Here is a 15,673-nt window from a genome sequence, read left to right as displayed (position 1 = left end):
CAACATCCCGGCATGGGGCCTGGAAGCGTCCAACCAGAAACCCGATGCTACGGAGTCGGTTTGCGGCATATCGTGCGGCGTTTTATTGCTTTCGCGGACATTTTATTTTCGGTCGATTATCAGCTCGACTCGACCAAGTCTGCTCTTATCCGTTTTATACCCTCATAGACTTACTAGTGACGTTTTGCGACCGGCCACGATACACCCCCCTCTAGAATTAATACGAGTCTCGGAGTCGACTGGGGACAGACAGCTACGGGCAATGGAAGGATACCAGTGTTGCTCGACTTCCCAGCGGTTCAGTATTCTTTGTCAATAGTTGACAACCTCATGTCGGGGTGTCTTTTTTGACCTTTTCCTACTGTTGTGGTTGCTGCTGGTAACCCCCAATTTTCCGGAAGCACAGGATGTTGTCTGGGAATACGAACGAAGGAAAGAAGGAAAAGCTAAAGGGAAGAAAAGAACTGCATGAAGTGCAGAACGAACATATGTGGCCTGACGAGTCTCTACGAGTTTGGAGTATGACAAAGAGGAAAAAAGGGCTGGATAGTTGCTTTTACAAAGAGCTTGGGTCAATAAGCGGCCTGGCCTCCTTTCCTGGGATGGCGATCTCCCCTCGACAGCGTTTGTAGCAAGGGCAAGCAAGGATAATTGGTTGATGAATGTGATTATGCGGGCGTTGTACGACGGGTACTGGTTGGGAAAAGTTGAAGTTGTCTGTTGCAAAGTTTTTTTTTTATCAGAAGATAGACTGAATGGATTGAGCTCTCGCAAAAGAAGAGAAAAAACCGTATCTTGTGCTGGCATTGATGTATGGGATATCTCGTCTACAGGTCCTCAACTCCAGCGCGTGTCCCTTCTGTAAAGCAGCTTGCATAAACGATGAACCAGGCAAGCAAACCCAACACCAGCATATGCGATAAACAACTACTTATGCGCCCCATTGGTGATCCCACATGAACCGCTCCGTCGTCAATTGAAGCCATCAACCGCAGCACGGGTAGTACCTGGATGTAGGTTCTCAGAAAGTTTGAGAACCAGCCCAAATTGGTGCAAATCCATCAACTTGGCTTTATGGCATAACTCATGTCATCTCCATCCCGTCTTCGTCATCGGCCTCGCTGTCCAGAAGCTGCGTGTGGTTGCTACTGATGCTCTCCTTTCGGCTGACAATAGAGCATCCATCGCCGAAGCGGGTGCCAGCCAACCCACCAACGTACTCAAGCTCATCGCCACCAACCACACGCCCCTCCATGTCTATCTCCTGTGATAGCTCGACCAGTGCCGCACGCGGCAAGCGAAGGAAACCCTGAGTTCGAACTATCCGGCCCCAGTGTAGGAGGCAGAATTGTGCCGCACGTTTCCGCAGCCAATCTTCATTGGCAAGTCCAGCACAGTGCCATATGATGCAGGCATGGTCGACATCCAGCTCCTTCGACAGCCGGTTCACGCAGAGTAACCGCAAATGCGGTATTCCGTAAATGTTAGACATGACGAGTAGCCCGGCCACATCGGACAATTCGGTGGTGGCGCCACTTTCATTGACTGATGTTCCGTGAATGCTGTCTGTGTAGAGATAGTAGAGAAATGCCTTCACAACAGTGTAAGGCTCTGGAATATGCATTCTCTTCGTGTGAAACTCGGCCATTTGAGAGTTGTAGAGGCGGGCAAAGTGTGGCCAGCGAGCCTGAAGAATAAGCTTGTGAACGTGGATTGGCTGTGAAGTGGGCGCATCAGGGGCGAGCCAGTTCTGATCTGCCGAAGCGTTGACATTTCGGCTCATCATATCGTCGTCCTCATAATCGCCCTCTGACGCGGTGATACTGAAGTCGGTCCCGCTGCCTGTCTCTGGAGGCTGGTCAAAAAGTTTGGCTAGGTCGGCACCAAGACCTTTGGACGGCTGGTCTATAACTCTCGTAGTTGGCCGGGATTCTGTGCGCGGCTCGGAAGAGATATTACTTCCAAGAAAGCCGTACCGACGAAGATCCATCTCCATAATGTCACTAGTCACGGTCAGTATGGTCTCCAGCTCATGAGGAGCGGTGGAGCTCACCTTAGATATTCCTCGAACCCGTTAGGGCCAAGGTCGGCTGCGGCAGGATCGGTGGGACATCCAAGGAGCCACGCCTTCGTGCCATCTTCATTCATCGTGCAGTAATGCCAGCGGTAACCATTTTTGAATATTTCACGACCTTCGGCAAGCTTTTGCCACCTTAGCGTTGGGAGATCTAAGGCTGACAGTGAGCATTCCTTAGATGTGATGATTGTCGATGGCGTGACGAAATCAAGTAGTGCACCTGACGAGTAGACATGAAAGTGAATCCCAGAACCCTGAGAGGGTATGTTGGGCCCGGACACAAATTTTAACGACGAGATCGTCCCAGGTGCCATCGGGGCGAACGTCTTGAGTTGAAATGATGGTGGGTTGACCTGTTGGGTGCGAGAGTTTGCGGCATAACCAGAGGCTCCGACGGCAGGGGGAGGATGAGATAGTGTGTATGGCTGTCTCGGTGAGCCGACTGTTCGACTTGTGCCTGTTTGTCGGTCGAAGATGCCGACATGAGGAGAAGATTCGAAGGCTGGACTGCCTTTCAGATCTAACCACCACAAATCTCCAATCTTGTCCATGTCCTCAGAGAGGCCGCCGAAGACCCAGACTCGGTCGCCCCAGATGTAAGCGGAATGGTCGAAGCGCCCCACGAAGCGCCACGAACGGGACCATGTGAAGGTCTTCAAGTCGAGGTAGCATATATCGTCGAGCACGTAATTGTCATGGCCAGTTATGCCGCCGACTATGAACAACTTGTCTTCGTGGAGAACAGCGGCATGCCTAGCTCGTCCTTTTGGAACGGGGCCCGTCACCTGTGGCTGTGTCCAATGTGCCGTCTTCAAGTCGAACATTATCAGGTCTGAAAGATACGTCCTATGCTCGTTCTCGCCGCCAAAGACGAGCAATTTGTCGCCTTGATACAAGGTAGCCGTGTGGCCTGCAGTTGGTTGTTAGGCGACGACGAAGCAGCGGGATGAAGGTTGCAATCACTTACCCATACGCACACCGGGGATATCGCCGTAGTTGTCTACCAGGCTCCATTGATGGCTGATCAAATCCAGCTTGAGAACATGATTGTATACCTCATCGGTGTATTGGTCAAAGCCTCCAAAAGCGTATATTTGATTGTTGCCGCAGTAGGTGACGGAGGCATTGACGAGACAGGCAGGGCGCTGGCCTAGGGTCCTCGTGATTCGAGGTCGGTATCCATCTAGCGTTCCTCTGTTTTTAATAGGGGAGTTGGGCATGATGTAGGTGTTGTTGCTTGATGCCGCCGAACCTGGAGTCTGGTCCATCGGCGACGGCGTCGGCTGCTGCGATGGCGTCGAAGAAGAGGACGATGCTGGTAGAGCCTGGTTCGTCGGGACGCCAAAAAGAGACTGTGACAGGGGCACCGGAGTTCCTGGTTGAGGCTGCGGCTGAGCCATGGTGAGCGGACAGGTAGAGTTCTTCAGTGCTATAAAATCATCCCAATCGTGGCCCAGATCGCAACGAGGATTCGCAGGCCTTGAAGTCTGCGGGTACGAGGGTGGAGGGCCGACAGCGAGGAAGAGGAGTCTCGGAGGAGGTTGACACCACAGTGGGTAGTGCAGTGTCGCCTGGTGTCGTGTCGTGTCGTGTTTTGTCGTCGTCTCTGTTCGAGGTTGCGGATTCGCAGAGACGAGACAAGAGCAGATGCGGATGGGGGACTCGGATGGAGGGTGCAGGCGCGAGTGCAATCTCGATAGAGATAGTGGACAGGCGATAACGAGATGGCGCTGCCGTCGCACGCTGCGATGGTGGAGGTCAAATGTTCCTGCATTGACAATCCGAGGCCTCTCTTAATTTTGGGCAACCACGGGCCACACTCGGTGTCCCGCCGCTCAGTGCAGTGGTCCACGTTTGCACCAATGCCGTACCCTGCACTTGCGCAGGCGCTGCACCTCTGTCGTGGCAACTGCCAGGGAAGGGGCCCCTCCTCTAATTGGGTAGCCCGGTTGACGGCAGCAGCCGGCCTACAAAAATTTGCTGCTCGTGACCGACTGCCCGTCCGCTGCTGGTGCAGTCTGTCATTGGTGGCGTCAGTGGCTCCACTCTGTCAGTCGTGGTCGACCCCCAACCTACCTAGGTAGGTAGCCGCTTCCACATCCACATCCACCACCGTCCTCTAGGTGAACATGGCCCGAGCGTCGTTGCCCGGCCGCAACAATGGTGGGGCACAAAGTAAATAAAAGAGGTCGAGAGCTCCTGACCAGCTTGAAGACATCTCTTCTCTGTACCAAACCTCATCACTTCGCAAACCTCCTCAAGCCTCCTCAATTTCCCTCGATCCAAGCTCTTGAGCTTGGTGATTCTCTCTCCATCAAACCTCTGTTTCCAAGAACAATCAAGTCCGCTAGATCTCATCGCTGTCATCGGCCATTTGATCGCCCCATCGACTTCGAGCACTTCTTGCGACTGCCCCACTTCGACTTTTCGAACAATTGAAACAACGACAAAATACTAACAAACAACAAAAATCCAGGAACCTTTAGCTAGAGTCTCTTGGAGCTCGTTCGACATTCGGAGCTCTCACTCTCATCCCTCTTCCTTCGACGGACTTCGTTGCCCTCGTTGGAGACTTACACATCGTTGCTACGATATCCCACACACCACACACGCATACAGTATCCAACATGGCCACTGCATCAGTATCGACCCCTATCAAGTCCCACAAGGGACTCTTCTCTTCCCGTACCGCTGGCGGACGCATGCCCTTGACCCCCTCTCCCCGTCAGCACTCCACCACCTCCATCTCAGCAAACCTCAACTCTTCCCCGTTCACCCCTGAGAAGCAGTCGAGCAATGACACCTACCGGGCAACTGGCAAGTCCACCTACAGTGGCAACCTCACCGCACACCTCGCAAGATCCACCACCAACAAGTCGTCTCACCGCGACTCCCCCAAGTCCAACATTGCCAGAGGCGTCTCCACCCCCCGCAAAGCCCTTGAGCTTGGCGTCTCTGACTTCACGTTGACCGGCACCGGAATCAAGACTCCTTCCAGCTCCAAGGCCAAGAAGGGCTCTCTGAGGCAAAAGACCGCCAAGACCACCGTCAACTATGGTGCCGACAGATTTATTCCCAACCGCGGCGCCAGCTCTGCCATCGCCAATGCTGGAAGCAGCAAGCTCGACAGGCCTGACAAGAAGTCTAAGTCGAGCGCCAACGAGGCCTCCAATGTCCTTTCATCCGCTACGGATGACGCTATCGCCGCCTTGGAAGGCCTGAACATCGACGAGGAAGAGCCTGCCACTTACTCCCGCCCTTCTCCCAACACCGTCGCCTACCAAGACTCCCTCGCCAACGCTTGTGGTGTCAGCCTCAATACTCGCATTCTTCAGTTCAAGCCCGCGCCCCCCGAATCCTCGAAGCCCATCGACCTTCGCCAGCAGTACAACCGCCCTCTCAAGCCTGCAACTGCAACCTCTGCTCAGTTCCGTCGTCGTGTCGCTACAGCCCCTGAGCGTGTTCTCGACGCCCCCGGACTTATCGATGACTACTACCTCAACCTGCTCGACTGGAGCTCCGGCAACCAGGTGGCCATCGGTCTTGAGCGCAATGTCTACGTTTGGTCTGCCGACGAGGGAAGCGTTAGCTGTCTTCTTGAGACCAGCGCTGACACTTACGTTAGCAGCGTCAAGTGGTCTGGCGATGGCGCGTACGTTGGCGTCGGCCTCGGCACTGGTGAGGTCCAGATTTGGGACGTTGCTGAGGGTCAGAAGGTCCGCAGCATGTTTGGCCATGACACGCGCGTTGGCGTCATGGGCTGGAACAAGCACCTTCTCTCTACTGGCGCCCGCAGTGGCCTTGTGTTCAACCACGACGTCCGTATTGCGGAGCACAAGATTGCTGAGCTCGTCTCGCACACTTCTGAAGTCTGTGGTCTCGAGTGGCGTTCCGACGGTGCTCAGCTCGCCACCGGCGGCAACGACAACCTCGTGTCCATCTGGGATGCCCGTTCTCTGTCGGTTCCCAAGTTCACCAAGACCAACCACAAGGCCGCCGTCAAGGCTCTCGCCTGGTGCCCGTGGAACATGAACCTTCTGGCCACTGGCGGTGGCTCCTACGATCGCCACATCCACTTCTGGAACTCTACCTCCGGCGCTCGCGTCAACAGCATCGACACTGGCTCCCAGGTCACCAGCCTCCGCTGGAGCCCTCACTACCGTGAGATTGTCAGCTCCAGCGGTTTCCCTGACAACTCTCTCAGCATCTGGAGCTACCCCACTTTGGTTCGCAACGTTGAGATCCCTGCGCATGAGAGTAGGGTCTTGCACAGCTGCCTCAGCCCCGACGGTCAGATGCTTGCTACCGCAGCTGCTGACGAGAGCTTGAAGTTCTGGAAGGTGTTCGAGAAGAAGGCCGGAGCTGGCGCTGGCGTGGGTAGCAGCGGCTCCTCTGCCAAGGCGGACATGGTCAAGCAGATGACCATCCGGTAAACGTCTCATTGACCAAGCCTGGCGAATGTCGGTACAACGACGTCAACAAATGTAGGTATATCTCCCTCTGGCATTTGTCGGTCATGGGTTCCTAGCGGGTTGGGGTTCATCTTCAGCGAGGAGTTTGGGATTTTTTGCATCCGACTCTACGTGGCACGAAAGAGCTTCTCCACGATGGGAAATGAAATTGCTTGGTCATGAATTGCGGCACACGATACCACCACTGATAGCTGTTTCGGCTTTGGAGAAACGGGATTTGTAATTTTTGTTCGGGGAATGGGGGTGTACGGTTTACAGCTACGTGCTTCACGTATTCGAGATTGCAGCATCGGTTAAGTAACAAGATGCCTCTCGCAATAAATATGCAAAAAAACAAAACCAAAAAAAAAAACACTCGGGTTTTTTTCAATGTGCCTCATTGGAAGTGTCGTGAAGGTTTCAATATTTGGGTCGTGGTACCTTGCAGTGAAAATACCTTAGAAGGCAGGGGCTCAAGTGGAGGGTCCCTCCTTCTCCCCCGCGTTCCCGATAATCCATGCAGCTGCCATCTTATCGCGTTATCTATCAGCTTCTACTGACCTATTATCCAACCTTGGAATTCACCTAAGATAATCGGTTTAGTGGGGCTCGGGTGATCCTCTGCCTTTCCGCTGCCGCTGCCGCCTAACCTGCTGAGGCTGACTAATATCAAGCGCCCGTTCTCTCAACGTCGAAAGGAAATCTACCGAACAAAGGCAACCTAGACCCATACACAACCACCGCCGAAAACAGGGCCCCAACAAGACGTCCTGCCACGACCCGAGCCTCACATTTCCGACGAGAGCATATCGCATAAAAACAAATCCCAGGCTTGCAGTTTCCTTTCCCTGTGTGCGCGTGCCATTCTGGGCAGCGAGAGTGGTGGACCAGGCAAGCGATCCTCCATCCGCAAATCAACCAAAACCTGGAATCTAGGAAGCGCACCCCGCCAGTTTGGTGCTTATCAATTGCGACATCGATCCAACCGAGAAACAAGAATCGAGAAGGAACTTCGATCCGGTACGCGTGACACCGCAGTCATCCATCAGTTCGCTATAGCATCAGCAACCTTCACCGAGACACCACCGGACGTTCCTCCGCTAGCCGAGTAATAACCCGCCCACCAACGCCAACATGTCCAACAACGCCGTTGGCAACGTCTACGAGCAGATTATCAATGAGGTAATCAACTCATCCCGCGTCGATTTCGAGGAGGGCGGTGTAGACGAGAACGTGTTGGAGGAACTTAAGAAGGGCTGGCAGGAGAAGTTGTCGCAACTTGAGGTCGCAAGCTTCCCATGGGATCCCAAACCAGATGCTGCACCCCCCGCCGCTCCGGCACCCGCACCTGCCGCACCCCCACCGCAAGCCGCCCAGTACTCGCAGGCCCAGCTGAGTCCTCAGCTGCCTCTGCAAGGCGTTCCGCTTCCTGGTCCTGCCCCCGGAAACCCTGCTGTTAAGGAGGAACCATACATCAAGCCCGAGCCCGGCGTCCAAAATGTTGCCTTGAACCCGTCTCAACAGGAAGGTAGCAACCAGGCTGCCTTCCGCGCTGCCCAGCACATCAGAGGTCAGTTCGGCGAGAAGGGTGCCGGCTCGATCAACGCGATTCAGTCCTCTGCTACAAACAGACCCGCCGGCCAGCCTCCCATGCCGCAAATGCCCGGCCAGCCTGCCCAGCAACAATATCGCCCACCCCAGCCGCAGGGCCAACAACAGCGGCCTGCAAGCAACGGTCAGCCCGGCGTGAACCCCTCGCAGACTGACGGCGCCGATGATGACTTCGACTTCGAGGGTGTCCTGATGCAGCGCAATGCCGACGGCACTCAGCGTGAGCTCGGCCGCGTCGACATTGATCGCATGATCCATGCGCGAATTGCTGCCAACGCAAAGAGCATGGAGGGTGGCGGTCTTATGCTGCCTCTCCAAGAGGCTACGAAACACAAGGCCGCGGCCACCTCGCGCTCCAAGGGCAAGGAACATGGCGTTGCCCCCTACGATGGCTATGACGATGATGAGCTTGACGAAGATGCAATCAACTCGGATCTCGACGACCCTGATGAGGATAAGGATGATGACGAAGTCGATGACGAGGGTCTGGGCCACATCATGCTCTGCATGTACGACAAGGTCCAGCGCGTCAAGAACAAGTGGAAGTGTATCCTCAAGGACGGTGTTCTCACGGTGAACGGCAAGGAGTACGTTTTCCACAAGGCTACCGGCGAGTACGAGTGGTAAAGCGGCTCTTCCGCATACACCCGAGATACACACCTAGGCAAACCGACTTGCTTCCTCGGGTATGTTGAACCTCGAGCTGGAAATTGCGATTCTATAGACTGGCGCGAAGCCCAAATGGCTCGCCCGCCAGAGCCTCGTCGCCATGGTTCTGGTCTCTTTTTTGCGACAGTTGCCCATATCAATTTCATCATTGATGCGGTTCTCGCTTCGTCACAGCGCAGGCATGGGAAACGAGGAATGTGGAAAAGACTGCACCTCGCGATCAGCACCTTCGACTTGGCCCCAACTTGTTCCTTCGCTCTTAAGATTCTTGCGTTATGAGTACGAAGTGGTCAAGGGTGCGTAGTCACGAGTTGCGAGAAGGCGGGAGAGTATGCTTAAAAGTTTTCTTAACCGGGGAAAGGGACGATGAGCAACGCAGTCTGGCAGTTTGATCCGTCCATTTTGGGAGGGGTGCAAGGGACACAGAGTTTTCTTTTCCTTCTTCGTTCGCGTTAGGGAGGCTTTTCTATGGAATGCGGGCCTCCTTTTTACGACAACACAACAACCCCAAAAAAAAAAGTGTACAACACTCTAGAATAGAAACTGCTGCCACAACATTCCTTGCGTGCCTCGGGGTGAGACCGGTCCGTCTTTAGCAGGCGGCTAAGCTGTTCAAGCTTTTTTTTGAATGTGACATTTCAGAGAGGGAGCCCGCGAGTCCCCACCGACGTTTCCCAAAAGCTAGCGATTCTTTTCTTTTCTGGCACGTATGATTCCATCACTCTGTTAAGGTTCAAGACAAGAGACAGGTCTGGCCAACGACACATCCCATCCCGCGGAGGTAGCCCTCTCTCTCTCTTTCTCTTGCTGATGGTGGTATGTTGAAGCGAACAAACGCCCGTCGGGCCTTCTCTCCAATCCCCCGCCCTTCCATTGAAGCCGAGACATGCCTCTCGCTCTCGCTTCAGCCCGTCACCGCTTCTTCGAAGGTGAGTCTTGTGGAACGTGAGATGCTGTTTTTTTTTTTTTTTTTNTTTTTTTTTTTTTTTTTTGAATCATGGGAGAAAGAGGCCGGGAAGGGCCCGCGCGGGCGGCCCCCAAGTGCCGTGATGGGCGCTATCTGAACGTGAGTTTGAAACATGCGGCATTGCTAAGAGCTTTTCGGGTGCCGGCTCGAGTCTGTTTGCTTGCTTTTTTTTCGGTCCTGGTTGTCTTTGCTATCAGGGTGTGCTTCGGCCCTCTGAAATCTCCGTGCCCGTCTTGGTGATGGGGCCAAGAGATGACGGGGAGCAGGGGAGTCTGGATAGATGGTGCCAGCATATGTGGAAACGCGATGATGTTTGGTCTTGGAACTATCGCCGGAAGCTGCTTGGAGGTCAAATACTGGCCGTGTATCTGGATCAAACATAAGCAGGCTGCAGGTGCCACGATCCAGTATCAGACAATTCCAAACGTCCTACAGCTCTTGGGGACAAGTTGATCATCGTCCACTTACAGACTTCAACCGCTCACAGTCTCCTTGATCAAAGAATGAACATACCGAGCGGGATATATCCTTGGCATATTTGAGCCTTGAGAGGCCCTGGTATCTTGACACTGGTGAGGGACGGCTGCTGTCTCGGGGAGGCAGGCCTTTCACAACCGGCTGCACAGTATCTCACGCGACAGTGGTGTAGCAATGTCGAAACCGGCATGCGCTGCAGCCCTCAAGCGTTGTCTTCCTGTCCGTGGTCTTCCCTAAATATCTGAACGCCGTCAAAATCCTCTTCTCCCGGGAAGCTTTCTCGCTGGTCGTGCATCTTGACCCAAGTGAGAGGAACGACGTTCTGTCGAGACCCGATGACGATGCAGATTATACATCTACTGCTGCTAATATACAGGCCATACGGCATGGTATCGTGCTGTCCCAACCATGTGTGAACTACGTGCTTGGTATGGATGACCACAGCGATTATCAACGAAAATGGCACAGCGCTCCGCACCGCCTCGTTCTATTCCATCGCTCGACGCCTGCTTGGAGCGACTACATAAGTCCGTACCTAGATCACGGACCTTCCTGCTGTCTTCTGTTATTGCTCTACTTGTACGAGACGGAGTCGATAAGAAGTTGGGCTTCACCGTCCCTGAACATCACGAATACGGGCTGCAATGCCGGCTGAATTTAACCTATTCCGCCACCAGTGTATGCGCGAAGCATGCGCCGAGAGAAGCTAGATGAGTTACAACATCATCATTCGATATATTCAGCTTGTCAACTGATTACACACACGCCTGAGCATCCTGATGCGTGAAAGCTCAGGTTTCTCATTCTGTTCCAAGACTCCGCTTGATTTATACCGCCCATATACCAAAGCGAAAACCAGTCAGAATGAGTAACTTACAGGGGTACACTCAGATTAGCAATTCAGTGCTGCTCGCGTTTGTTGAATACGTTCCAGTCGCTACCGAGGCAGGTCTTCTTCTCAAGATGCTTAGGTCTAATGTCGAGGTACCATCCCCTCTCCAGCCGCCAAGAATGCCACGACGTCACGAACCGGACTTTGATCCCGCGGAAAGCGGTTTTGCGATTGCGCGAACCGTACAAGCGATAGCTTCGCGGAGCAGCAGGTACCTCTTCTCACCCCGTGGCGAAATACGGAACTGCCAGCAAGCCACAAAAGGCATTTTGGCGAGGGTCCCGCACCAGAACGGAACGTCGATCACCATAGCCTGACCATCGAATTTTCCCATCGCCGCTCACACACCCCTAAACTCGATGGCGACGCCCACGAAACCTCGCTTGGCCACCTCTTTGCATCCCCATCAGCCGAGTAAGAGACTCCCCCTCCCAAGAAACTAGCCGGTGGGCAGCCAGATTGCGGGCAGAAAGATTCGTGCGTTGCCGTCGTCGTTACCGAAGCAAAGCCGGGAGAGACTACCACAAACGAACCGACGACAAACCAGAGAGCCTCTTTCCTTCCCCGCTTGCTTCGAAGAAGCAGGCAAGCCGTACATATGTGTCGTGGTCAGAGTCGAGAGGCACGCGTCTATTTCGGCCTCATTCCGAATGCAGTGGGGAACGCAACCAAGTACCGACGTTGCATCCTGCATTACGGGCTACACACACAGGCCGTAAGGAAACTACTACTTTGCAATGTTAAAAAGAGTAAGAAACAGCGGCTGTCCCCCGATGAAGTTCGGTTATGACCACCGAGCAATTACCGGGGGGCCAATGTAAAGTCGAGGAGGTTGGGATGTTGAAATGGCGAACCGCGAGCCTTCTTGCTCCAGTCTCGAAGGGGCTGGTTCTGCACATACGTACATAATCTGATGGACAAGCATTGTCGTTGAGCGCTGCCCACTTGATCTCCAGACCCAACCGCGTGCTTTATCCCGCGTGCTCAAAGATCCTCGTCGCTGTGATGACAACCCGCAGCAGGTATTTGTGCAGAAGGACAGCGATATAGTTGCACCGGGGCCGCTGTTCCGCGAGGACAGGGTTTCATTTAAATTGTATGGCTGTTTGAAGAGCGCTTCATCAAGGGCTTGACCATGGCTGAATGCGCGAAACCCCGTCCCAACCCCATCTCAGCTTTCTTCGGAGGAGAGCATGATGGCCCACCGACTTCAAATTCCGCACCCCATGCTCGTGTCCGATTGCTCAACGGTATCCGTACAAGCACGTATCGATCGATGGGCAGGCTGGAATCGACCCAAGTGGACAATGTCATGGCTATCGTTTCATCGAGCGCGCTTCGCGCACGACTTTGTCTCCAGCCTCTGAGCCATGTATCGTGCAAAAAGCACACTGACACTGGTACGGCCCGTTGAGGGGCCATGATGCGCGTGCAGCGCAGAGGAACCACTGCAGGACAGGGAAGGTCTCGACGGGAAACTCGCAGACGAGAGCCCTGTCCCACATGCTTGCCAGGTGATGGGCGAGACGCCTGGTCCCGGATCATGGATCACACCGACATGTTCTTCCTGCAACTCTGCCACTCTCTCCAACAAGTGGTAACCCCGGCGTGGTTTAGGCGCTAAAACCCGCCGCCCCGACTTTGAGTGACGAGGCCGGTTGTGTTTTAAACACACACGGCGGCGGCGGCGGCGGCGGCAAATCGCCTTCACGAGGGGCCGGCGTGGACCACGGGCGGCCGACCGCTCGTTGGCAATTTGAGATGTCAGCGCCTGCGACCAACATCACCGTCTGTATTGTCCTCATCCTAACCCTGTTCCCGTGGTCTTCAGCATCGACCGATACAGTTTGGCCCAAGGTTCCGAAGCCGAGTCAAAAGTCCTAGGGAGATTGAGCGGGTTAAGCGAAGAGGCACAGCAAACGGACGAGCCAATTGGGCTCGGCAACACGCTCTCGCGGCTGCCTGTCAGTGTTGGAGTTGCGCCAGAGTGCGAACTTGGACCCGGGAGTTTGGAACCGCTATTGCAGGATTCCGTCCAGGATCCTGTGCCTTGTTTCCCAGCTTCGGTCGGAGATTTTGCTCTTCACTGTTCGTTGCGCCGGCTGTAAGCTGCTTGAAATGGAAACAGTGTAATTAATGTAATCAACTGTGGGTTTGGGTGATGGAACTTCACCCGGTCGTAAGACGGATGACCATGCTGTGCCGCATTCCTTCTGTTGTTGACCACCCTTTTCCCAAACCTATGTATGATCAACAATACTTGCAGATTGCAATCGTGTCTAAGGCCACTCGGTGTTTGGTACAAGGTGGATTTGCGCCATGTTTAGTGTCATCCAAGCCGGGGTCCTGGGTGGCTAGGACATCGCGAAAGAATTCGGTAGTTCAGAGAACTTTGGCCTAGATTCAGTCGGTCTCACGTTGGGGTAACAACGAGATGGACGTTGGCTGCATTGCGATCGGCGGTCGAGGCTAACAAGAACGCACCGCCGGCGTTGCTTTGCCGCACCTGAAGCAGAGCTGCCGGGCCTTGACTTGTTACTAAGTATGTATGTTGATAGAAGAACCGGGTGACTGGCAGAAATGTGACATTTCCTCGGCAGGTTCCGGAAAAGTTTGGTTGGCAGGGAGTGTTCTCAAACTGCAAAGCAGTGAGACCTGTTCGAATTGCTTCTTTCCAAGCTCTGGCTGCGACAATTGTTTTCCTTGCTATGTCCCTTTGCAGTCATGGGCTGAGGAAATAGTAATTGCTGAAAGTTGTTGGAAGCATCACAGGGTTGGTCCACGTTGGCACGGCCAAGTGTCCTGCTTCCATGGGAGACTTCGACTGGGTTTTTCATTCGGCCCCAGCAATTGGCCAACCACTTAACTCCAATGCTGTGCAGCAAATGACCCATTTGTGCCTGCTCATTTCACAATGTCTTGAGAGCCAACCACATGTGTAGAACGGCATGTAGCGAATTCAGCCAGACTGGCGTTACGGTTGCTTTCCAACGCGAAAGCCCCTGTGGCAGCCAGGGTTTTGCTAACACCCCGGAAAGGCTGTAAGCTGCGTGTCAAGCTGAAGGGTCTGGCCTCGGACGATGTAACCAACACCATTATTGTGTTGCATAGGCAGCTATTTGGAACCACTGGCTGGCAGAACGAGGTGTCCAGTTGAAGTCCTTGGACAGATAAGTCAAGAGGCGAGTAAGCAGGTCTCGTAAGCGGCTTTGTGAATCGCGTGACGATGACACTCAACCGCGAGTCGCGACCGTGGGTTCCCAACGCTGGCTCGCTCGGTTTGCGGGGGAAGCAAGATGAATCGAAAAAAAACATCGACCGTCTGTGTGGCCGGCAAAGGTGCCCCCAGACTAGACCTAGGTAGCTACGGTCCAAGCAAAAGTCCCTTGACACCGGTTATGTTCGATTAAAGTTTGGCGCCGTCTATGCCATCCAATGTCTCTCGAAGTAGAGCTTTGTATCCGACCTGAGCGTATCTTGGCTGTCCCGTCGCTACGGTAAGGTGTCGGTTCTGCACGCCGCAATCACGGCGCAGCAGACGAGAAGGAGGTGTGATAATGTCTTATTCCGGGCAAGGGTCCATTTGTCGGTCGAGCTGGAACGCGGCAAGGGGATGGATGAGGTACAGGTAGAAAGGTGAAGTCTAAAGGAGGTGCTTCGATGCGCGTCGTCCGCGGGGCCTCGGGTTCGTAAGCCTGTTGTAAGGCCCCCAAGCAAGGCCCACACCGTTCTGCTCATCTTCCTTTCTGCCCAGGTAGGTGACTCAGGTGACGGGCTAGTGGCGGTGTCCGGGGTGTCGTTGGCTGCTCCAAGTGCAAAGTCCGGTAGCGCCTGAACCAGATTGTCGGGTCCGTAGGCTCAGGGGTCAAGGGTCGACGAGAATCATCACCGCTGCCAGCTCATCTAACCCCGACGTCAGCCTCAGACACCACTACGGACCCTGGGTTGTATTTGTATGCACCGCCGACCAGAACGAGTAAAGACGTGGAATAGTCGCCAGCAAAGGCCAATCATCCGGAGGCGCCCTAGACAGCCACCACCCACCCCTTCGGTCCAGCATGCTGGGAAGGATCGCGACTTCAATTTCAATCTTGGAAGCCGAGGGTCAACTTGGGACAAAGGAGGGGCTATCCTCATCGAACACTCTCCAGGTCCGAGGCTAGCTTAAACAAAGGACAAGGGGACGTCGAATGGCGTAGACCGTGATAAGTGTACATTAACCGCTTGAGGACTTGCTCGCCCCCTCGCGGGAGCATTACCGCTCCCGCCGATCGACGCCAACTAGCTGGGACGCGTGATTACCAGGCGGCGCCGGTCGTCGTCAACGGACGTGGTTTTGCCATTTGATTTACTTGGTAGCGAAGCCATACCGCAGTACAACAATTTGTGAGCATGATCTTCATCTCAACCATTGCAAACTCGGTGGCTTGCGCCATGCAGAAAGACAAGATGCGAATATTGCTGCGAACGAGGTGCCTGCCGTGCTGCAGAAACAAGTGGCTGCATGATGTGATGCAATGCACCGAGGC

The 15,673-nt window shown here is 54.3% G+C and overlaps 3 protein-coding genes across 3 annotated transcripts; 2 read left to right on the top strand and 1 right to left on the bottom strand.

Annotated features, from left to right (window-relative positions):
• Nucleotides 1–1,084: 1,084 nt before the first annotated feature.
• Nucleotides 1,085–3,477, bottom strand: GCG54_00000302 (RING finger protein B; the record flags this gene model as incomplete). Its single annotated transcript, XM_045400443.1, has 3 exons — nt 1,085–2,003; nt 2,054–2,987; nt 3,045–3,477. The coding sequence occupies 3 exons, from the start codon at nt 3,475–3,477 to the stop codon at nt 1,085–1,087; spliced, it is 2,286 nt and encodes a 761-aa protein (XP_045262094.1).
• Nucleotides 3,478–4,704: 1,227 nt separating this feature from the next.
• Nucleotides 4,705–6,510, top strand: GCG54_00000301 (WD repeat-containing protein slp1; the record flags this gene model as incomplete). The annotated part of the gene is made up of 1 exon (XM_045400442.1): nt 4,705–6,510. The coding sequence occupies one exon, from the start codon at nt 4,705–4,707 to the stop codon at nt 6,508–6,510; it is 1,806 nt and encodes a 601-aa protein (XP_045262093.1).
• Nucleotides 6,511–7,662: 1,152 nt separating this feature from the next.
• Nucleotides 7,663–8,766, top strand: GCG54_00000300 (Transcription initiation factor IIA large subunit; the record flags this gene model as incomplete). Its single annotated transcript, XM_045400441.1, has 1 exon — nt 7,663–8,766. One exon carries the CDS (start codon nt 7,663–7,665, stop codon nt 8,764–8,766), a length of 1,104 nt encoding a protein of 367 aa, XP_045262092.1.
• Between the last annotated feature and the right edge of the window lie 6,907 nt (nt 8,767–15,673).

The sequence above is a fragment of the Colletotrichum gloeosporioides genome, assembly GCF_011800055.1.
Source record: "Colletotrichum gloeosporioides strain Lc1 chromosome Unknown consensus_59, whole genome shotgun sequence".
Classification (NCBI taxonomy): Eukaryota; Fungi; Ascomycota; class Sordariomycetes; order Glomerellales; family Glomerellaceae; genus Colletotrichum; species Colletotrichum gloeosporioides.
This window is presented reverse-complemented; position numbering and strand designations above follow the sequence as displayed.